Here is a 24,207-nt window from a genome sequence, read left to right on the forward strand (position 1 = left end):
TCGATCCACAGCTCACATTAGAGAAACATCTTTCAGCTGTGGCGAGGGGGGCGTTTGCCCAGGTTCGCCTTGTGCACCAGTTGCGGCCCTATCTGGACCGGGACTCACTGCTCACAGTCACTCATGCCCTCATCACCTCGAGGTTCGACTACTGTAATGCTCTCTACATGGGGCTACCTTTGAAAAGTGTTCGGAAACTTCAGATTGTGCAGAACGCAGCTGCGAGAGCAGTCATGGGCTTACCTAGGTATGCCCATGTTTCACCAACACTCCGCAGTCTGCATTGGTTGCCGATCAACTTCCGGTCACAATTCAAAGTGTTGGTTATGACCTTTAAAGCCCTTCATGGCACCGGACCAGAATATCTCCGAGACCGCCTGCTGCCGCACGAATCCCAGCGACCGATTAGGTCCCACAGAGTGGGCCTTCTCCGGGTCCCGTCAACTAAACAATGTCGGTTGGCGGGCCCCAGGGGAAGAGCCTTCTCTGTGGCGGCCCCGGCCCTCTGGAACCAACTCCCCTCCCCCGGAGATTAGAACTGCCCCTACTCTCCTTGCCTTTCGTAAGCTCCTTAAGACCCACCTTTGTATGGGGGAACTGAGACATCTCCCCCGGGCATATACAATTTATGCATGGTATGTTTGTATGTATGTGTGTTTAGAAAATGGGGTTTTAAAATATTTTTAAACAGTAATTTAGATTTGTTGTAAATTGTTTTCACTTTGTTGTGAGCCGCCCTGAGTCTGCGGAGAGGGGCGGCATACAAATCTAAATAATAAATAAATAAATAAATAAATAAATGAATGATGGAAGGCTTACGTTTGGGAACTACAACACCTCCTAAGAGATACCGTCCCGTCAGGAGGAAATAAAAATGATCGGATTGTTCAAACCCAAAGGAGCAATTTTGGCAACTATACTTCATGGGTTTAAAAGAGGTCTTCTCTTCCCTTTGTAGCTGCTGGCTCCAGCTTGCATCCTACAGCCGGAGGGATTAGCTTGGCATTTGTATTAATCTAATTAATGTTTCTGGGTTTTTTACCCCCCTTTTATGATATGTCTTTGTGTTCAAAGGGCGTTTCTTGCTCAGAGGACCAGACCTGAGAATGTCAGAACCAGTTTCTTGTCTGTTTATTTATGCAAGAGTTTTTTTTTTTAAGTGTCGGCACAGAGGGAGTGTGACAGATTTAATACAACATCAGACTTTTAACATATAACCCCTCAAGGGTTCGCAGCCGACTGGATAATAACTAGTTTTCAACACATCAAACCTTCTTTCCGTTCACATGAAGTCTTTCAATCGTTTCCAATTTTGTTCGCATGTTTGTTTTTATTTATTTATTTATTTATTACTTAGATTTGTATGCCGCCCCTCTCCGAAGACTCGGGGCGGCTCACAACATGTAAAAACAAATCATAAGCAATCAGACAAATTTAAAATATTTAATATTTAAAAAACCCCATATGCTAACAGTCACACACACAGACATACCATGCATAAATTAAACGTGCCCAGGGGGAGATGTTTCAGTTCCCCCATGCCTGACGGCAAAGGTGGGTTTTAAGGAGTTTACGGAAGGCAGGAAGAGTAGGGGCAGTTCTAATCTCTGGGGGGAGTTGGTTCCAGAGGGCTGGGGCCGCCACAGAGAAGGCTCTTCCCCTGGGGCCCGCCAACCGACATTGTTTAGTTGACGGGACCCGGAGAAGGCCCACTCTGTGGGACCTAATCGGTCGCTGGGATTCGTGCGGCAGGAGGCGGTCTCGGAGATATTCTGGTCCGATGCCATGAAGGGCTTTAAAGGTCATAACCAACACTTTGAATTGTGACCGGAAATTGATCGGCAACCAATGCAGACTGCGGAGTGATGATGAAACATGGGCATACCTAGGTAGGCCCATGACTGCTCTCGCAGCTGCATTTTGCACGATCTGAAGTTTCCGAACACTTTTCAAAGGTAGCCCCATGTAGAGAGCATTACAGTAGTCGAACCTCGAGGTGATGAGGGCATGAGTGACTGTGAGCAATGAGTCCCGGTCCAGATAGGGCCGCAACTGGTGCACCAGGCGAACCTGGGCAAACGCCCCCCTCGCCACAGCTGAAAGATGTTGTTCTAATGTGAGCTGTGGATCGAGGAGGACGCCCAAGTTGCGGACCCTCTCTGAGGGGGTCAATAATTCCCCCCCCAGGGTGATGGACGGACAGATGGGATTGTCCTTGGGAGGCAGAACCCACAGCCACTCCGTCTTATCCGGGTTGAGCTTGAGTCTGTTGACACCCATCCAGGCCCCAACAGCCTCCAGGCACCGGCACATCACTTCCGCCGCTTCGTTGACTGGGCATGGGGTGGAGATGTAAAGCTGGGTATCATCGGCATATTGATGATACCTCACCCCATGTCCTTGGATGATCTCGCCCAGCGGTTTCATGTAGATGTTGAATAGTAGGGGGGAGAGGACCGACCCCTGAGGCACCCCACAAGGGAGAAACCTAGGAGTCGACCTCTGGCCCCCCACTAACACCGACTGCGACCGGCCAGAGAGGTAGGAGGAGAACCACTGAAGGACAGTGCCTCCCACTCCCAGCCCCTCCAGCCGGTGCAGAAGGATACCATGGTCGATGGTATCGAAAGCCGCTGAGAGGTCAAGGAGCACCAGGACAGAGGATAAACCCCTGTCCCGGGCCCGCCAGAGATCATCCATCAACGCGACCAAAGCGGTTTCCGTGCTGTAACCGGCCCTGAAACCCGACTGCTGGGGACCTAGATAATCGGCTTCTTCCAAGGACCGCTGGAGCTGGAGTGCCACCACCTTCTCGACAACCTTCCCCATAAAGGGAAGGTTGGAGACTGGACGGTAGTTGTTAAGTACGGCTGGGTCCAGGGAGGGCTTCTTGAGGAGGGGGCGCACAAGCGCTTCTTTATAGAGTGATGGAAAAACTCCCCTCCCCAAGGAAGCGTTGGTAATCTCCTGGGCCCAGCTCCGTGTCACCTCCCTGCTGGCCGAAACCAACCAGGAGGGACACGGATCCAGTAAACAGGTGGCGGAACTCACAGCTCCGATGGCCTTGTCCACTTCATCAGGTGTCACCAGATCAAACTCTTCCCAGACAGGTGGACAAGTACGTGCCCCAGTCACCTCGACTGACTCGTTGTCAGTCGACTCTGTTTTACAATTGGAGTCGAGGTCGGCTCGGATCCGAGCGACTTTATCAGCGAAAAACGTGTTAAAGTCCTCGGCACTATTCTGTAAGGGCTCCCCAACTCCCCCCTGGTTAAGAAGGGAGCGGGTCACCCTAAACAGAGCGGGCCCGGGCGGGATTCCGCTGATGCAATCAAGGCGGCATGGTACGCGCATCTTGCCGCCTTGAGCGCCACTTTGTAAGTCTTAATAAAAGCTCTTACAAGTGTTCGGTCGGATTCAGACCTACTCTTCCTCCATCGCTTCTCTAGACGTCTCTTCTGGCGTTTCAACTCCCGGAGCTCCTCGTTGAACCATGGAGCTCTACGGGGGTCTAGCACCTCGGAGAGGTCGCAAAGGCGCAATCCGGTCAAGAGCCTCCGCTGCGGCCTTGTTCCAGGCTTCCGCAAGAGACTCTGCCGGACTGTGGACAAGTGCCTCTGGTATAACCCCAAGCGCCGTCTGAAAGCCCTCAGGGTCCATCAGGCGTCTGGGGCGGAACATCTTAATTGGTTCCGCCTCCCTGCGGGGAAGGATTGGAGCCAGGAAGTCAAGCCGTAGTAGGAAATGGTCTGACCATGACAAAGGCAGCGCATCTAAGCCCCTTAGTCTCAGACCATTACTCAGTTGCTCAGAGAGGAATACCATGTCAGGTGCGTGCCCTCCCTCGTGAGTCGGACCCTGAACTACTTGAGTCAGGTCCATGGCTGTCATGGTGGCCATGAACTCCTGTGCCAACCCAGAGGTTTCGCCGAGTGACGGCAGATTGAAGTCCCCCAGGACAATAAGTCCGGGGAACTCCACCGCCAACCCGGCTACCTCCTCGAGTAGCACAGGCAGGGCTTTTGACACGCAGCTGGGAGGCAGGTACGTGAGAAACAAGCCCACCTGAACCCCTAAGTCCAACTTCACAAGGAGGGACTCGCAACCCGCAATCTCCGGAGCAACGAGCCTACGCAGGCCAAGGCTCTCCCTGGCTACAATAGCCACTCCTCCCCCCCTTCCCTGGGGTCGAGGTTGATGCCATATCTGAAACCCAGCTGGGCAGATTTCCGAGAGAGGAACTCCTCCCTCCGGGCCCAGCCAGGTTTCAGTTACACATGCCAGGTCGGCCTCCTCATCCAGGATTAAATCCCGGATGAGGAGAGCTTTATTTACCACCGACCTGGCATTGAGCAAGCAGCAACCTGAGCCCAGGGCCAGAGTTACACTCATCACCAGTGCCCTGGGTTGAGCTCACGGAGCCGGAACAAGGAATAGTTATTAAACAACGATCCCTCGTTCCCCTGGAACGGCTAACTCCGTGGCTCCCGCCATATCTACCTCTCCCCAGCAACACCGGGATATTCCGACCCTCTGCCACCCCAGAGATCGATGCCCCCGTCCCCTCCCGCCTCTCCTGCGTCAGGTGGGCCAAATAAATCATTCATACTATTCCCATTTATCCCATAACCCCACCCACTCCAATCTTCCCACTCATACCAATCATTCCTCCCATACACATTGCTGCACCCACCCCAGTTATACATCAATTTAACCCCCCCAGTTAATTTAAAATAGATTAATTAGAGTAATAAGTTAATATAAAAGTGTAAAAAAAAATATATTAAAAATTAGAATATCAATATTAAAACAAATATTGTTTGCTTTTCCCCCCCTTGTTTTGCGAACTGGAATACTTGAACCCCACCTTAGGGACCACGGCTGAAATAGCTGCAGGGCGGGATAGCAGTTTAATGATATAAAAATATTTTTTTTTAAATATAAAATAACACAAAGAGCGAAAGGAATAAAAGAATAACATACGTGATTCGACTTGCAGGACATACAAACACCACACACACGCGCAGATGCACGATTTTGTAGGCTGCCTAGAATGTTGTAATTAGTGCAATGTTGGCATAGCTCAGTGTTTCTCCATTATTTTCTGTTACACTCTCTCCCCCCCCCCCCCCCAGGAAGAAGTAAACACCCCTCCAGCTCTCTACCGGAATGATCGTTTGCAATATTCAGCACGTTTTCGCTGACAAAACTCAACCGGTATATCAGCATGATTGGGGTGTAATGTGTTTAAGAGATGTCTAATGCCAACATTTTTTAGACATGGTAAACATAACGGTCTTTCCTTGTCTCCCACCATAGTCACAGTGAAGCCAAATGCTACATACACTTCGTCATATTTCTTCAGCTTAGCTTTCGGGAGACATTATTATTATTATTATTATTATTATTATTATTATTATTATTATTATTATTATTATTATTTATTGGATTTGTATGCCGCCCCTCTCCGTAGACTCGGGGCGGCTAACAACAGTAGTACAAAAAAGCATGTAAATCCAATACTAAAACAGCTAAAAAACCCTTCTTTGTAAAAACCAAACATACATACATACAAACAAACAAACACACCATGCATAAATTGTAAAGGCCTAGGGGGAAAGAATATCTCAGTTCCCCCATGCCTGACAGCAGAGGTGGGTTTTAAGGATCTTACGAAAGGCGAGGAGGGTGGGGGCAGTTCTAATCTCTGGGGGGAGTTGGTTTCAGAGGGCTGGGGCCGCCACAGAGAAGGCTCTTCCCCTGGGCCCCACCAAAAGACATTGTTTTGTTGACGGGACCCGGAGAAGGCCCACTCTGTGGGACCTAACCGGTCGCTGGGATTCGTGTGGCAGAAAGCGGTCTCGTAGGTACCCTGGTCCGGTGCCATGAAGGCCTTTATAGGTGATGACCAACACTTTGAATTGTGACCGGAAATTGATCGGCAACCAATGCAGACTGCGGAGTGTTGGAGTAACATGGGCATTTTTGGGAAAGCCCATGATTGCTCTTGCAGCTGCATTCTGCACGATCTGAAGTTTCCAAACACTTTTCAAAGGTAGCCCCATGTAGAGAGCATTACAGTAGTCGAGCCTCGAGGTGATGAGGGCATGAGTGACTGTGAGCAGTGACTCCCGGTCCAAATAGGGCCGTAACTGGTTTGTCTCATTATCTCCATCTCTCTCCCCCTCTCTTTTCATCCCTGTTAAACATTTTTCCATACTGTCTCTTAAGGACTTGTTATATGCACCTTATATCTCCCACTCTGACTTACAACGGTTCATTTAGTGACCATTCAAAGTTACGACGACACTGGGGGAAAAATGGTTGTTCTTCATACTTACGACCATTGCAGCATCCCCAAGGTCACATGATCAAAATGTGGACTCACTTAACAACTGTGGCAAGAAAAGTCATAAAATGAGACAAAACCCGTTTAACAACTCTCTTGCTGAGCAATGGAAATCTTGGACTCAATTTTGGTCATAAGTTAAGGTCTATCTATATCAGTGTTTCCCAACGCTGGCTGGGGGAATTCTGGGAGTTGAAGTCCAAATATCTTCAAGTTGCCAAGGTTGGGAATATTATGGGCTAATAACCAGTAATGGGCTGCTGCCCCTACGGGTGGGGGACGTAGTGGGGGTAGTAAGTTTATGCACTATTTATTGAGTACTTAATAGTTTTTTTAATTGTCCTTCCTTCTCTAGTACCTTAGTATGATCCTTCATTACTTTTAAATTAGGAAATAATTAAATAGTATGTTTATACCCATAAATGCATGTATGTGTGTGTACATACACATACAGTTTATATAGTAGATAATGTATATTTGTGTGTGCCTGTGTGTAATATGTATGTACACATATGGCATATATACATAGAATTAAATAGCATATTTTGGATGTTCAGTAATAGTAAATAGAGAGGGAAATTGTATCTCTTTGAGGCGAGGAGAGGCCAGGCACCCTAACCCTAACCCTTGACGTGAGAGACGTCAAGTTGCCCATCTTTAAGCCAGTCACATGACCTTTAAGCCACTCCCACCTGGTCACATGGCCATCAAGCCATCAAGCCATACTCACAAAATAGTCCACATCCACAATGCCACTGGTTCGCCATCACGGGTCTGTCTGTCTATCTATCTATCTATCTATCTATCTATCTATCTATCTATCTATCTATCTATCTATCTATCTACCTATCTACCTATCTACCTATCTATTGGATTTGTATGCCGCCCCTCTCCGCAGACTCGGAGCAGCTAACAACAGTAATAAAACAGCACATAATAATAATCCAATATTAAAACAGTTTAAAACCCATTATATTAAAAACCAAACATACATACAGATGTACCATGCACAAAATTGTAAAGGCCTAGGGGGGAAGAGTATCTCAGTTCCCCCATGCCTGGCGGCAGAGGTGGGTTTTAAGCGGCTTACGAAATGCAAGGAGGGTGTGGGCAATTCTAATCTCTGGGGGGAGCTGGTTGCAGAGGGCCGGGGCCGCCACAGAGAAGGCTCTTCCCCTGGGTCCCGCCAAGCGACAATGTTTAGTTGACGGGACCCGGAGAAGACCCACTCTATACAGTAGGATGGAGCCTTCCTCGATTTTCCCTTTTTTTTTACTGCCATTTGGTCAACGTCTTCTTGTATTTATGACGGGACTGCTTCTGTGTTTCCTAACTGCAGGGCCCAGGGACCATGCGCTGTTGAGCAGTCGATCCCAAAGCCATGGGCCTCTTCAACCAAGCAGAGCTGTGTCCTTATCCGGCAGCCTTGGGAAAGGGACAACTCCTGGAGGAGCGGAAATGCAGCCGGTCCCTGGATTGCGAGGGTTTCCCAGCTCAGAACAATGTCGAAGTGGACTCGGTTTCTTCTGAAAACGACTCTCCGCCCGGCAGCCATTCCAGCGGCTGCGCGGGAGATGACGAAGTCAGTAGCACAGAGAGCACCCGAAATGGGGTGAGTATGGGCTTTACGTGGTTTGTGGTCAAGAAATCTTTTTTTTTCTAACGTCCAACTCGTAACATTTACAAGATTTCAACTTCTACCATCAAAACGGCGCTGTAGACTAGTGATGGCGAACCTTTTTTGGTTCCTGTGCCAAAGGGTGTGTGGGCGTATGCTAGCATGCACACATGTGCCCATAGCCATTCCCCCGCCCACGCATTCATTCATTCATTCATTCATTCATTCATTTATTTATTTATTTATTTATTTATTTATTGATATCTATATCTATCCTAGTCTCCCTTAATTTTCAAAATTCAGCAAAAAACCATGTGACACACACACACACACACATATATATATATAGGGATTGGATACTGTAGCCTAGAGGATAATTCTCTGCCTTACAAGGCAAAGGTTGCAGGTTCAAGTCCCAGTGGGTATGGCTAGCTGATGAGGCCAAAATAAGGCCGAAATAGATCTATCCTAGTCTCCCTTAATGTTCAAATTCAGCAAAAAAAACCGTTTATATATATATATATATATATATATATATATGTCACATGTTTAAGCTGAATTTGAAAATTAAGGGAGACTAGGATAGATCTATTTCGGCCTTATTTTGGCCTCATCAGCTAGCCATACCCACTGGGACTTGAACCTGCAACCTTTGCCTTATAAGGCAGAGAATTATCCTCTAGGCTACAGTATCCAATCCCTTCAGCTCTGTACCAGGGAAGGGTTACATTTTGTGTCGAATCACCCTGGTATATTGAAGGAACATCACAGCTCCTTTTTTGCCTCTCAGCCCAACCCAGGGCCATTTCCAAGGTAGTTAATTTTATTGATAGCCGACAATTCTATCTGTATGTGTCACACAAATATATATATATATTTGTTTTCGTAGATTTTCACGGGTATATGTATGTAGATTGTTCTGAGTTCGGGTTTTGCCTTGTGTAATATTTTGCATATCTATGCGACGTTTCGGTGAAATCACATTCACCATCATCAGGCTGAAGGTGTAAGCTTCGTGCTGCTGTAAATATAGTTACAGTTAAATATAGTTACAGGAGCGGTTAATATTAAGTTTGAATCTGTTGCGTGCTCTTGTGTTGTTGCGGTTGAAGCTGAAGTAGTCATTGACAGGCAGGACGTTGCAGCATATGACCTTGTGGGCAATACTTAGATCGTGTTTTAGGCGTCGTAGTTCTAAGCCTTCTAGACCCATTATTGTTAGTCTATTTTCGTAGGGTGTTCTGTAGGGCATTCAGCAACCTTGAACCATCACGTGAAAACGTAAAAGTGTTCTCCAATCGTCTCATTGCAACATGAAGCCTTGCAACTTCTTGACTCTGCCCCCCTCTCTCCCCAGCACGAGGGCCTTTGTAGTGGTAGCCCCGGTTGCGACCCTGTCGACGAGCAGCGTGCGGCTCTGAACAAAATCGCGGCTCTTGAAAACCGGCTGAAGGAGCTGCATCATCGGAAGAAAGAGCTGAATATAGAGGTACACCTTAGCTTATTCAGTTCCCCTCCCTGCACCACGAGGGTGTTGATTGGACAGCAAATCCACACCTGCAAAACCAGTGTTGAGAGGCCCACACCCAAGCAATTGAGGAGAGAACAACGGCGAGTTCGAAGGAGATGGAAGAGAGATCGACTTCTTCGGCTCCCTCGGACAGGAAATCTCCATCACCCGGCGCCGAAGGTGCTTCACCTTAGTGGAGGGAGCCATTTTCCGGTGCCGGAAGTGCGGACGTTGGCAGGCTCAGATTCTCCCGGTTCCGGTTTTGTAGGCTTTGGCGTTTGTGTGTGTGTGTCTCTCTCTCTCTCTGCACCTCCCTGTGGCTGTGTTGACATTGCGTCAGTCAGCACACACCGGGGCACGCCGAGATGTTTTGGCAGCGTTCCCCTGACCTGTCTCCTCCTCTCCTTGTCAGATGGACCTGGAAGGGGCCTTGTTAGAAGGGGAGCTGCAGGAAGGGAGGCAGGAGCTACGGCGGGAGGAAGAACGGCTGGTGGAACTGAAAGAGCGCCTGGTGGAGACGGAGCTCCGGTGCTGCGAAGAACGCGGGAAGGTGAGCGGCGGTTTCCTTGCTTTCTTTTTAAAATAATGCTTAAATTTATTTTATTTTATTTTATTATTTTATTTATTTTATTTTATTTTATTTATTTATTTATTTTATTTTATTTTATTTTATTATTTTATTTATTTTATTTTATTATTTTGTTTTATTATTTTATTTATTTTATTTATTTTATTTATTTTATTTATTTTATTTATTTTATTTATTTTATTTATTTTATTTATTTTATTTATTTTATTTTATTTATTTTTTATTTTATTTTATTTATTTTTTATTTTATTTTATTATTTTTTATTTTATTTTATTTTATTTTATTATTTTATTTATTTTATTTTATTTTCTTATTTTATTTTATTTATTTTATTTATTTTATTTATTTTATTTTATTTTTTTATTTTATTTTATTTTATTTTATTTATTTAATTTATTTTATTTTTTTATTTTACTTTATTTTATTTATTTTTATTTTATTTTATTTTATTATTTTATTTTATTATTTTATTTATTTTATTTTATTTTATTTTATTTAAATAATAACAGTAATAACAATGTTTGGTGGGACTGGTCTCTGAGTGTCACACGACTTTCGTTGCCAATGACAATTCGTTGTTTTTTGACAATGGCAATAAATAAATTTATTTATTTAAATAGTGTATTAATTTTTTCGAATTTTTAAAGGAAAACAACGTTTCCATAATTTAATACAGATTTGAACCCGATATCTTGTATATGCTACATTTCTTATATCACCTCTTTATAGATACATATATTATGTTACATCGTTCTATATTCTTTTTGATCCATCCTTTCACATTTTATTCCTGTCTTTACTATTGTAGCAGCGGTTTTCTTAACGATTCTCCTCTCCCACCCACTCAAAAATTCTCTACTTGCAGCTTCACTTCTGGACTGAAGTAGTTTATTTTATTTTATTTTAGTTTATAATAATCATAATCATCATAATAATAATAACCATCATCATAATCATAATCATCACAATAATCCTAATCATCATTTATTAGATTTGTATGCCGCCCCTCTCCGAGGACTCGGAACAGCTGACAACAGCAACAAAATACAACATGATACAAATCCAATATTAAAACTAATTTAAAAACCCATTATTACTAAAAAACATTCAATTCTACACAATCACACCATTCTTAAATGCTAGAGTCAGAAAGATAGGGGGGGGGGGAGAGGATTAGTCCCCCAATGCCTGGCAGCGTAGATGGGTCTTTAACATCTTGCGGGAGGCAAGGAGGGTGTGGGCAATTCGAATCTCCCGGGAGGAGTTGATTCCAGAGGGTCGGGGCCACCACAGATAAGGCTCTACCCCTAGGTCCCACCAGACAGCATAGTTTAGTTTAGTTTAGTTTAGTTTAGTTTAGTTATAGGCCCCCCAACTCCTTCCAGACTTCCGTAGATCGTAGCTTGTCCTCTTTCAATTCCAGTTCAGTTGATAGTTAGATCTTGCTTCAGCAAGAGTTGCTGGACTGGATGGTTGCCCCAAAGAGGTAGAAGTGGAAGCAAAATGACCACAGCTCAATCCTCTAGCTCAGTGATTTTCAACCTTTTTTGAGCTACAGCACATTTTTTACATATACAAAATCATGGGGCACATTGAACGGAGAGGGGAGGGGGGGGAAGCTAAAAAAAGTTTGGACAAAAAAAATTCTCTCTCTTCCTCTCTTTCACTCTATTTCTCTCCCTCTTTCTCTCTCTTCCTTCCTCTCTCTCTCCATCCCTCTTTCGTTCTCTCTTCCTCCCTTCCTCTTTTTGCTGCCTTTGTCTCTCCCACCTTCCCTCCCTCTCTTTCTCTCTATCTCTTGCTTTCTTTCTTTCTCTCTCTCTCTTGCTTTCTTTCTCTTTCTCTCTTTCTCTCTCTCTTGCTTTCTCTCTCTCTCTCTTGCCTTCTTTCTCTCTCTCTCTCTTGCTTTCTTTCTCTCTCTCTTGCTTTCTTTCCCTCTTTCTCTTTCTCTCTTTCTCTCTCTCTCTCTTGCTTTCTCTCTCTCTCTTGCCTTCTTTCTTTCTCTCTCTTTCTTTCTTTCTTTCTCTCTCTCTCTTTCTCTCTCTTGCTAAGCTTCGCGGCACACCTGACCATGTCTCGCGGCACACTAGTGTGCCACGGCACACTGGTTGAAAAACACTGCTCTAGCTAACGTAGAGGTTTTCAAACTTGACAATTTTGAAACTTGTGGACTTCAACTCCCAGAATTTGCTGGCTGGAAAATTCTGGGAGTTGAAGTCTACAAGTCTTTAAAATTGCCAGGTTTGAGGACTCTTGTGTCGAGCGAGACCATCTCAGAGCAAGACCTGTTTAAAACAGCTGCCTCCCTTTCTTTAATGTTTGACTGGCTTGCAAGTCCTGTATTTATTCCTTGTTGTTGGGTTTCAGTAGTATGTATGTCCCTCATAGCTCTCCAGCTACCAGTGGATAAAATGCAACCAGTAGTCTCCCTGCTTCCTATCCCGCCTTCCCTCTGGGGCTTGGGACGTGTATAAATTAAAAACAAAGAGGCTGGTAGTTGAAAAAATTAGCAAAGTTAAAATTAGCAAAGCTACTGAATTCCCATGCTGGCTGGGGAGAATGGGCCTCCGCTCCTCTGGAGGAATTTAAACTGCTGGAAGCGATGGACTTTGTTTCGTGATTTCTGTATCTCTTTCGAAGGTCATTGTCCAGCTGGACCGAACGTTCACCTTTTATCTCTAACATCCCCGTTGACCTCTTCTCCAGGCTTGTTTATTTTTCTTCCCTTCTTATCTGTCTGTCTGTCTGTCTATTAAGGGACGTGCATAAGTGCACCAGTGTGCCTTCCGTCTGCTGTCCAATTGTCTCTCCTTATCTCATTTATCTTTTCTTCCTTTCAAATATGTTCACCTATACTTTTATATCTTTTCTTCTATTCTTTTCTTTATTTATATTATTACATATCTGTTCTCTTCAATGTGTATTATGTATTGGACTAAGTAAGTAAGTAAGTAAGTAAGTAAGTAAGTAAGTAAGTAAGTAAGTAAGTAAGTAAATCTATCTATCTATCTATCTATCTATCTATCTATCTATCTATCTATCTATCTTCCTTCCTTCCTTCCTATCTATCTATCTATCTATCTATCTATCTATCTATCTATCACCTATCTATCTATCTATCTATCTATCTATCTATCTATCTATCTTCCTTCCTTCCTTCCTACCTATCTATCCAAGCATCTTACTTACTCTTGCAGTAAAATAATATTTTCTCACGCTACTAACCTCAGATTGGGCCCCTTGTTCTTGTGTTCATTTTCCTATTAAAAACACTTCTCTTATAGCTAGAGGTATAACAAGCAGGAAGAGGGAGATTGTGATCCCCTTATATAGAGCGCTGATGAGACCACATTTGGAATACTGTGTTCGGTTCTGGAGACCTCACCTACAAAAAGATATTGACAAAATTGAACGGGTCCAAAGACGGGCTACAAAAATGGTGGAAGGTCTTAAGCATAAAACGTATCAGGAAAGACTTCATGAACTCAATCTGTAGAGTCTGGAGGACAGAAGGAAAAGGGGGGACATGATCGAAACATTTAAATATGTTAAAGGGTTATATAAGGTTCAGGAGGGAAGTGTTTTTAATAGGAAAGTGAACCCAAGAACAAGGGGACACAATCTGAGGTTAGTTGGGGGAAAGATCGGAAGCAACATGAGAAAATATTATTTTGATGAAAGAGTAGTCGATCCTTGGAACAAACTTCCAGCAGACGTGACTGGTAAATCCACAGTAACTGAATTTAAACATGCCTGAGATAAACATAGATCCATCCTAAGATAAAATACTGGAAATAGTATAAGGGCAGACTAGATGGACCATGAGGTCTTTTCCTGCCGTCAATCTTCTATGTTTCTACGTATTGAAACACTGTTATTGTCTCTAATAACCGGGGTCCTCATTTGACCGACCTCGAAAGGATGGAAGGCTGAGTCAACCTTGAATCAAATTCCAGGCTGTGGGCAGAATTTGCCTGAAGTACTCCATTCCAACCACTAAACCACCAGGACTCCTATAGTGGTGAATCCCACCAGATAGACCAGACCAGAATTCAACTCCATAGGAAAGCTAAGGTTGTTTTTATTGAGAGAGGCTGCAATAACAACTATGCAAGACTGATTGTGTTCTATCTGCTCTTCTAATATGAAGGGAGGCGTCCATCTGAGTCTCTTCCGCATATTTCTTTTTGTTTTGAACTTAATGTATGTTTTTCCCTTTGTTGCTTTGGTACATAGCTCACATATCTCCCGTCAAGGTCATCTATCTTATTCTCTAGTGTCCATCACAATCCTAAAGCTTTAAAGAGCAAATACAAAACACAGCGGAGGGATTGGGCAAGAGGATATATAAATAACACAACTGGATGGGTGGGTTGGGAGTCTTAAGGCCTCCCAACCCACCCATCCAGTTATTCACCCGTCTCCTCTGTTTAATGTTTCCGTGCTGTCATTTTGCATGTTGTAAATATGCAAACTGGCTTGGCGAAGTGGAGAGATGAATAAAACGAGAGCGCACGAAGGCCGTGAAGCTGGTTAGAAATTTTAATGTCTTCCTCTCCAGCAAGAACAGGTGCCATGGAATGTGCCGCTGGAGAAGGTTGTGTGTTTGTGTGTGTTTGTGTGAATGTCAGCAATAGCACTGCGGCTTCTGTGGGAGGAGGCAGCATATTCCAGAGAGGGTTCAAAGACGAGACTGTACAGTATTGAACTTTATGGGGGTGGGAAGAAGAGCATCAATGTTTCTTTCCAGCCATAACCAGGTGCTAATGATTTTCCCAGCTCTTACTGACTTGCAAGCTCTTTCATTGTTACTCCCTAGAACCTCCCCTATATACAGTAATACCTCGTCTTACGAACCTAATTGGTTCCCGGGGGAGGTTCGTAAGGCAAAAAGTTCATAAGACGAAACATTGATTCCCATAGGAAACAATGTAAAATGAATTAATGCGTGCAAGGGGGGAAAAACGCAAAAAACCGCCGCCGCCCGGCTGTCACCTTTTGAAACAGCCGGGCGCTTCTCAGCGTTCTGTCAATGCCGAACCCAGAAGTTTGGCAAAAGTTCGAGTTCGGGAGGCCGCCGAGAAGCCCCACCGCCCGGCTGCCACCTTTTGAAACAGCCGGGGGGCTTCTCAGCGGCCTCCCAAACGCCGAACCCGGAAGTTCGGGTTTGGCGTTCGGGTTCAGGAGGACGCTGAGAAGCCCCCCGGCTGTTTCAAAAAGCGACAGCCGGGCGGCGGGGCTTCTCGGCGGCCTCCCGAACCCGAACTTTTGCCAAACTTCCGGGTTCGGCATTCGGGAGGCCGCCGAGAAGCCCCCCGGCTGTTTCAAAAGACGACAGCCGGGCGGCTTCTCGGCAGCCTCCCGAACGCCGAACTCAGAAGTTCAGGTTTGGCGTTCGGGTTCAGGAGGATGCTGAGAAGCCCCCCGGCTGTTTCAAAAGGTGACAGCCGGGTGGCGGGGTTTCGCGGCGGCGGGTTCGTAAGACGGAAAAAGTTCATAAGAAGAGGCAAAAAATTTCCGAACCCCAGGTTCGTATCTCGGGTTGTTCGTATGGCGAGGGGTTCGTATCATGAGGTACCACTGTATTAGGTTAGAACAGGGGTAGGCAAAGTTGGCTCTTCTGTGACATGTGGACTTCAACTCCCAGAATTCCTGAGCTAGCATGATTGGCTCAGGAATTCTGGGACTTGAAGTCCACAAGACATAGAAGAGCCAACTTTGCCTACCGCTGGACTAGAAGGTTATAACTTTAGTCTGGCAAGAATCTATTAGGTGTAAGCAAATAAGGAACTGCACTCGAATTGCCCTCATTGTGTTGTCTTTGGGCTCAGGCATAACCACAGGATAGGAACAGGGATAGGGGAAACGCCAAACTTCACCAAGAGTCTAAGTCCCGCACCACCTAGTGACCAAACCATGGAATGATACCGTCCAAACAAGGAGGAAACTTTGTGGAGCAAGTTCTATTCTGCTTTCTTCCAACATATTTATCAGTTGCTAGTATTATTTTCCATAGAATGCTTGGGCCATCCCTGATCTCAAGAGTCATGGAAAACTAGAGAGGCCCCACGGAGGCTTCTTCCTGCCTTTTCTGGCCCTGTTTCCTCCCAGGAGATTCCTAGAGAGGCCCCACGGAGGCTTCTCCCTGCCTTTTCCGGCCTTGTTTCCTCCCAGGAGATTCCTAGAGAGGCCCCATGGAGGCTTCTCCCTGCCTCTTCTGGCCTTGTTTCCTCCCAGGAGATTCCTAGAGAGGCCCCACGGAGGCTTCTCCCTGCCTTTTCCGGCCTTGTTTCCTCCCAGGAGATTCCTAGAGAGGCCCCCACGGAGGCTTCTCCCTGCCTTTTCCGGCCTTGTTTCCTCCCAGGAGATTCCTAGAGAGGCCCCACGGAGGCTTCTCCCTGCCTTTTCCGGCCTTGTTTCCTCCCAGGAGATTCCTAGAGAGGCCCCACAGAGGCTTCTCCCTGCCTTTTCCAGTTACAGTTTCGGAGGCTCGGGTTTGTAAATGGAAAATAGTTCTCGAGAAGAGGCAAAAAAAATCTTGAACACCCGGTTCTTATCTAGAAAAATTCGTAAGCAGAGGCGTTCTTAGGTAGAGGTACCACTGTACTTTCATTTAATAATTTTATTGTTAAATCATTAAGAATCTCGCTTGATGACTGGCATGGAAAAAAGGGCAGAAATCGACTTATTGACTGCATTGTCTTTCAGCTGTGGCGAGGGGGGGCGTTTGCCCAGGTTCGCCTGGTGCACCAGTTGCGGCCCTATTTGGACAGGGAGTCACTGCTCACAGTCACTCATGCCCTCATCACCTCGAGGCTCGACTACTGTAACGCTCTCTACATGGGGCTACCTTTGAAAAGTGTTCAGAAACTTCAGATCGTGCAGAATGCAGCTGCGAGAGCAATCATGGGCTTTCCCAAAAATGCCCATGTAACACCCACACTCTGTAGTCTGCATTGGTTGCCGATCAGTTTCCGGTCACAATTCAAAGTGTTGGTTATGACCTATAAAGCCCTTCATGGCACCAGACCAGGGTATCTACGAGACCGCCTTCTGCCGCACGAATCCCAGGGACCGGTTAGGTCCCTCAGAGTGGGCCTCTTCCAGGTCCCGTCAACAAAACAATGTCGTTTTGCGGGGCCCAGGGCAAAAGCCTTCTCTGTGGCGGCCCCGACCCTCTGGAACCAACTCCCCCCGGAGATTAGAAGTGCCCCCACCCTCCTTGCCTTTCGTAAGCTCCTTAAAACCCACCTCTGCCGCCAGGCATGGGGGAACTGAGATATTCTTTCCCCCTAGGCCTTTACAATTTATGTAGGGTATGTTTGCATGTATGGATGTTTGGTTTTACATTAAGGGTTTTTTAGTTGTTTTGGTATTGGATTTACATGCTGTTTTTTGTCACTGTTGTTAGCCGCCCCGAGTCTACGGAGAGGGGCGGCATACAAATCCAATAAATAAAGAAATAAATTGTCTTTCGACACCGTTTCCACCTCCAATTACGATCGCTAGCCAAGGATTCCCTGCACTCCACGAACCTAGTAATCCATGCCTCCTCTTCCAGCTTGCTCATTTACCTGCTGGAGTTCCTGATTGCCTGTAGCAAGTAGGGGAGTTGTTCCATGCAACAGGGAGGTTGCCCCATTGGTGAGAAGAAGGCCTCCCAGGCAGTCTTATCAGTGCATTGATCATCTCAGGGAGAGGAAGGTGTAGCCGTTCCTAGCAGCAGGAGTGGCTGGATATATTTTCATTGCCCAGCACTTCTCTTTTGACAGGAGAAGGCACGTCTGCAACGAGAACGTCAGAGGGTGGAAGAACTCCAGAGGCAACATGCTGAGTCTCAGATCCACCTAAACAACCAGCCGGAATCGATGCGCGAACGGATGCAGAAGCAACTCCAGGAGGTAAGTTCGATTCAGCGTTCGGCAGGAGATAGTCCATGTCCATGAACATAGAAACATAGAAGTCTGACGGCAGAAAAAGACCTCCTGGTCCATCTAGTCTGCCCTTATACTATTTCCTGTATTTCATCTTACGATGGATATATGTTTATCCCAGGCATGTTTAAATTCAGTTACTGTGGATTTATCTACCACGTCTGCTGGAAGTTTGTTCCAAGGATCTACTACTCTTTCAGTAAAATAATATTTTCTCATGTTGCTTTTGATCTTTCCCCCAACTAACCTCAGATTGTGTCCCCTTGTTCTTGTGTTCACTTTCCTATTAAAAACACTTCCCTCCTGGACCTTATTTAACCCTTTAACATATTTAAATGTTTCGATCATGTCCCCCCTTTTCCTTCTGTCCTCCAGACCATACAGATTGAGTCCATGAAGTCTTTCCTGGTACGTTTTATGCTTAAGACCTTCCACCATTCTTGTAGCCCGTCTTTGGACCCGTTCAATTTTGTCAATATCTTTTTGTATGTGAGGTCTCCAGAACTGAACACAGTGTTATTCCAAATGTGGTCTCACCAACATTCTATATAGCGGGATCATAATCTCCCTCTTCCTGCTTGTTATACCTCTAGCTATGCAGCCAAGCATCCTACTTGCTTTCCCTACCGCCTGACTGCGCTGTTCACCCATTTTGAGGCTGTCAGAAATCACTACCCCTAAATCACATGGGAACTGTGCTCTCCTGATACAGAAGGTGTTTAGCACTTGTCTTCTTCTGCGCCGTTGCTTTTGACCGCCTAGTCTTGTCTCTGATCTTGCAATTTCAGGGCGAGTTTGAATGGGTCTGTCCTGCCTTAGCTTGTTGAGATCAGTCAATATTGACAAAGCGATCCTACCTAGGTTGAGCGATACGGGCTCAGTTTTGGAATATGAAGAGGTCTGATTTTGGTGGAAGGACTTCAGATGTGGTTGTGTCTCTTGATTGAAGGTTGCAATTGACTACATGGATTTGCCAGAGTTTTGAATCTGACACACTCGTTTTTTAAAAAAAATATTGGCAGTTCTGTGTTAGCAAAAACTTCAGAAGAGAAGGATTTAGGGGTAATGATTTCGGATAGTCTCAAAATGGGTGAGCAGTGTGGTCAGGCGGTAGGAAAAGCAAGTAGGATTGTGATCCCCTTATATAGAGCGCTGGTGAGACCACATTTGGAGTAATACTGTGTTCAGTTCTGGAGACCTCACCTACAAAAAGATATTGACAAAATTGAACGGGTCCAAAGACGGGCTACAAGAATGGTGGAAGGTCTTAAGCATAAAACCTATCAGGAAAGACTTCAAGAACTCAATCTCTATAGTCTGGAGGACAGAAGGAAAAGCGGGGACATGATCGAAACATTTAAATATGTTAAAGGGTTAAATAGGGTTCAGGAGGGAAGTGTTTTTAATAGGAAAGTGAACACAAGAAAAAGGGGACAGTCTGAAGTTAGTTGGGGGAAAGATCAAAAGCAACATGAGAAAATATTATTTTACTGAAAGAGTAGTAGATCCTTGGAACAAACTTCCAGCAGACGTGGATATATCAATTGTAAGATAAAATACAGGAAATATTATAAGGGCAGACTAGATGGACCATGAGGTCTTTTTCTGCCGTCAGTCTTCTATGTTTCTATATTGGAAGGTCCTCTTTGAGGAGATCAACTCCAGGGATGGTAACTCTTTTACTTATGGCTATATCCTTGTTGCTTGGATCTTTATAATTGTTTTATTCCCTGTATTTTTCAGACTATAAGATCCCCCCCCCCCCTAAAAGAGGCTGAAAATTTGGGTGCGTCTTATACTCAGAATGTAGCTTTTTTTTTTGAAGCTTTTCCCCCCAGCCCTTCCCGGCTTGCAGGCTTGTTTTCATTGCTACTCCCTCTGAAAAAGGTTTTTTCAGCCCTAGTGAGGTGCTATTATCTTTCGGCTTGTGGGATTTTTTTTATTCCTACTCCCTCTGAAGAAGTTTTTTTTTCAGCCCCAAGTCTTTGCAGGCTTGTTTTCATTGCTCTGAAAAAGTTTTTTTCACTCCTAACTAGGAGACAAAATAATGTGCTGAAACTGACCAGACTAAGGACGCTAGCCAATTGAATACCTGGCAGGTAGACTTTCCCCCCTTATTTTCCTCCCCCAAAACTAAGGTGTTTTTTATACTCCAGTGCGTCTTATACAAAAAATACATTAATTTCCTAGTATGATTTTGATAGCTTATTTAGTATCCTATGATTTTTACAAAGTATTGCATCTTATGATTCTTGATGAATGTATGTTTTTATGTACACCGAGAGCTTATGCACCAAAGACAAATTCCTTGTGTGTCCAATCTCACTTGGCCAGTGAAGAATTCTACTTTATTAATTCTTTCCTAGACTTCTGAGATGCTGGAAGGAGCCCTCAGATGTTATGAAGATCTGGAATTCCAACAACTAGAACGCGAAAGCCACCTAGAAGAGGAAAAAGAAGCCATTTGTCGCGCTCTGACCGAAGAGATCAGCCAGTTGCAGAACAGTATTAACCAAAGGAAGGTGAGAAGTGGTCTTCTTATTGATCCAATTTCAAGTTCATGATTGTCCCGGTAAGTCCTCCTCAATCTGATTTCCTCCAGTTACGTTGGACATCAGTATCAATGATGCTGAGCCAGCACTGTCAAAGGAAATGCTGTTTACTATGTATGTATGTATGTATGTATCTATCTATCTATCTATCTATCTATCTATCTATCTATCTATCTATCTATCTATCTATCTATTTATTAGATTTGCATGCCGCCCCTCTCCGAAGACTCGGGGCGGCTCACAACAGCAATAAAAACAATATAGCAGTGGAACAAATCTAATATTAAAAACATATAAAACCCTATCATTATTTAAAAAACCAAATAACACATTAGCATAAAAAAGCCTGGGGGAAAGGTGTCTCAACTCCCCCATGCCTGGCGGTATAAGTGAGTCTTAAGTAGTTTATGAAAGACAGGAAGGGTGGGGGCCGTTCTAATCTCTGGGGGGAGTTGGTTCCAGAGGTCCGGGGCCGCCACAGAGAAAGCTCTTCCCCTGGGGCCCGCCAAACGACATTGTTTAGTTGACGGGACCCAGAGAAGGCCAACTCCGTGGGACCTTATCGGTCGCTGGGATTCGTGCGGTAGCAGGCGGTTCCGGAGGTACTCGGGTCCAATGCCATGTAGGGCTTTAAAGGTCATTTTAATTTATAGAAATTGATCGAATACGTTTGGAAGGAAACGAGTAGATAAGGCCATCTTTTACAAATGATTGGAAGGGCAGAAATAGAAATGTTATTGGCTCCAATCTGGGTCATTGCCAACAACTTAATAGCACCCCAATAATCAATACCCCAATCAACATCTAAAAAGCTACATACAAAATAGCCCAAAGCAGAGAGAACTTCCCTGGAGATGGGTTCCAGCACAAGTCCGAAAGTTCAGAAGACAAAACCTCTGTTCCCGGTGACCGACCCAAATTGGATTCTGGAGCATTATAGAAACATAGAAGACTGATGGCAGAAAAAGACCTCATGGTCCATCTAGTCTGCCCTTATACTATTTTTTTGTATTTTATCTTAAGATGGATCTATGTTTATCCCAGGCATGTTTAAATTCAGTTACTGTGGATTTACCAACCACGTCTGCTGGAAGTTTGTTCCAAGGATCTACTACTCTTTCAGTAAAATAATATTTTCTCACGTTGCTTTTGATCTTTCCCCCAACTAACTTCAGATTGTGTCCCCTTGTTCTTGTGTTCACTTTCCTATTAAAAACACAGTTCCCTACTGAACCTTATTTAACCCTTTAACATATTTAAATGTTTCAATCATGTCCCCCCTTTTCCTTATGTCCTCCAGACTATACAGATTGAGCTCATTAAGTCTTTCCTGATACGTTTTATGCTAAAGACCTTCCACCATTCTTGTAGCCCGTCTTTGGACCCGTTCAATTTTGTCAATATCTTATTGTAGGTGAGGTCTCCAGAACTGAACACAGTATTCCAAATGTGGTCTCATTATCCTGGGACATGTATATTTGTGCTTCATTCATGATAGATGTTATTGATAAACGAACATCGCAGGTTGCGCACCAAAATACTATATTTTTTCGGGTGGCATAGCAGGTACGGTGCTGTACTGTGGGCCACTGAAGCTGACTGTAGATCTGTAGGTCAGCGGTTCAAATCTCATCACCGGCTCAAGGTTGACTCAGCCTTCCATTCTTCCCAGGTGGGTAAAATGAGGACCCAGATTATGGGGGCAAGAGGCTGGCTCTCTTAAAAAGTGCTATTGCTCACATGTTGCAAGCCGCCCTGAGTCTAAGGAGAAGGGAGGCATAAAAATCGAATAAGTAAATAAAATAAATAAATAAGACACACCTTTTTCCTCCCTAAAAGAGGCTGAAAAATTCAGGTGTGTCTTTGAATGCAGCTTTTTTTCCTAAGCTTTTTTTTTTAGCCCCAACTAGGTACTAACGATCTTCCAAGCTCTTGCCTTGCAGGTTCTTTCATTGTTACTCTTTGCAAAGAATGTTTTCCAAGCCCTAAGTCTTTGCAGGGGGTTTTTTTCATTGCTCTACTTGCTCTCAATGTTTCTTTCCAGCCATAACCAGGTGCTTATGATTTTCCCAGCTCTTACTGACTTGCAAGCTCTTTCATTGTTACTCCCTGAATAAGTTTTTTTTAAAGCCCTAACCAGTGGACAAAATAATGTGCTGAAACTGACCAGATTAAAGATGCTAGCCAGATGAATACCTGTTAAGCAGGTTCGTTTCCCTATTTTCCTCCCCCAAAACTAAGGTGTATCTTATAGGTGTATCTGCATTGGTTGCCGATCAGTTTCCGGTCACAATTCAAAGTGTTGGTTATGACCTATAAAGGCCTTCATGGCACCGGACCAGATTATCTCAGGGACCGCCTTCTGATGCACGAATCCCAGCGACCAGTTAGGTCCCACAGAGTGGGCCTTCTCCGGGTCCTGTCAACTAAACAATGTCGCTTGGCGGGACCCAGGGGAAGAGCCTTCTCTGTGGCGGCCCCGGCCCTTTGGAACCAACTCCCCCCAGAGATTAGAATTGCCCCCGCCCTCCTCGCCTTTCATAAGCTTCTTAAAACCCACCTCTGCCGTCAGGCATGGGGGAATTGAGATCCTCTTTCCCCCTAGGCCTTTACAATTTACGCATGGTATGTCTGTATGTATGTTTGGTTTTTATAATAAGGGTTTTTTTAGTTATTTTAGTATTGGATTGGATTGTTACATGTTGTTTTTATCATCTACGGAGAAGGGCGGCATACAAATCTAATAAATAAATAAATAAATAATGGTCCCCTGCATCTTATACTCCGAAAAATACAGTAATAGCTAATAATTCTGGAAATGTTTTATTTTGACTTCAAACCTAGATCTAGTTGAACTTGGATATTTGAGAAAGCAGACTTGAAACCAAACAACCTGTAATTATTGGGTCCAAGCCTTAAAATTCTTGCCAGTTTGCTTTTTGAAGACATTCTGGAATTTTTTAGCGTTCAAAACGAAAGACAATAGAAAACAATGGGATTGCTTTTATCTTGTCGGAATCTTCAGCGGTTGGCGAAATTGCTTTCGCCTTGAGAGCCTTTGGTTTTGTAGCCTGTTGTGCTGCGTTTTAAACAATGCACCACTCTTTAACCACAAAAGTAAAAAGGTAGACGAGTCACCCGCAAAAACATTTTGCAGTGGGTTGGCGATTCCAGAGTTGTATTTCTGGTTTTTCTCTCTGAACGGCACCTGTCACTTTTGAACAGGGGCTGTCTTGTAAGGGAGAATTACTATCTCTCTTGAAATCCTAGATTATTATTTTTTGCCTTCACCAAGTTTCTCTCCACCCCTGTAGAAGATGGTGCAGCAGCTGGAAGGCCAAGCCCTTTTAACACAAGAACAAATGATGGGTGTGTGCCAGAGGTTTTCACAAGAAGAGGGAGAGGCTGTCAGCCATCTCAATGCGGTAAGGAATCCCTTCCCCTCTGCCAAGAAACTTTGAGTATCCTGGTTTCCACACACAGTTTTCTGTTTGTTTGGTTTTTTTGCCTACCTACTTTCCCACGCTTTCAAGGCTCTGAGTTCTGAATCCCTCAACCAAGCACCTTCTTCTCTGATTAATCTGTGGTTTAATCTGCCAGGGTGACATTTCTCTGGGTTCCTGGATGTGGTTTGTTTGGGGAGGAACTTTCCCT

General features: G+C 44.7%; 1 protein-coding gene across 2 annotated transcripts in view; it reads left to right on the forward strand.

Moving 5' to 3' along the window:
- Positions 1 to 24,207, forward strand: part of PHLDB3 (pleckstrin homology like domain family B member 3) — a 53,369-nt gene that overhangs the window by 15,068 nt on the left and 14,094 nt on the right. For both annotated transcript variants that reach the window (XM_070764763.1, XM_070764764.1), the window contains exons 2-7: positions 7,689 to 7,961; positions 9,325 to 9,456; positions 9,890 to 10,027; positions 17,840 to 17,968; positions 20,368 to 20,523; positions 23,868 to 23,978. In XM_070764763.1, the coding sequence (XP_070620864.1) occupies positions 7,731 to 7,961; positions 9,325 to 9,456; positions 9,890 to 10,027; positions 17,840 to 17,968; positions 20,368 to 20,523; positions 23,868 to 23,978 (897 nt within the window). In that variant the 5' untranslated portion in view covers positions 7,689 to 7,730. The remainder of the gene's footprint in view (positions 1 to 7,688; positions 7,962 to 9,324; positions 9,457 to 9,889; positions 10,028 to 17,839; positions 17,969 to 20,367; positions 20,524 to 23,867; positions 23,979 to 24,207) is intronic.

This window comes from Erythrolamprus reginae, chromosome 11 (genome assembly GCF_031021105.1).
Source record: "Erythrolamprus reginae isolate rEryReg1 chromosome 11, rEryReg1.hap1, whole genome shotgun sequence".
In the NCBI taxonomy this organism is placed as follows: Eukaryota; Metazoa; Chordata; class Lepidosauria; order Squamata; family Dipsadidae; genus Erythrolamprus; species Erythrolamprus reginae.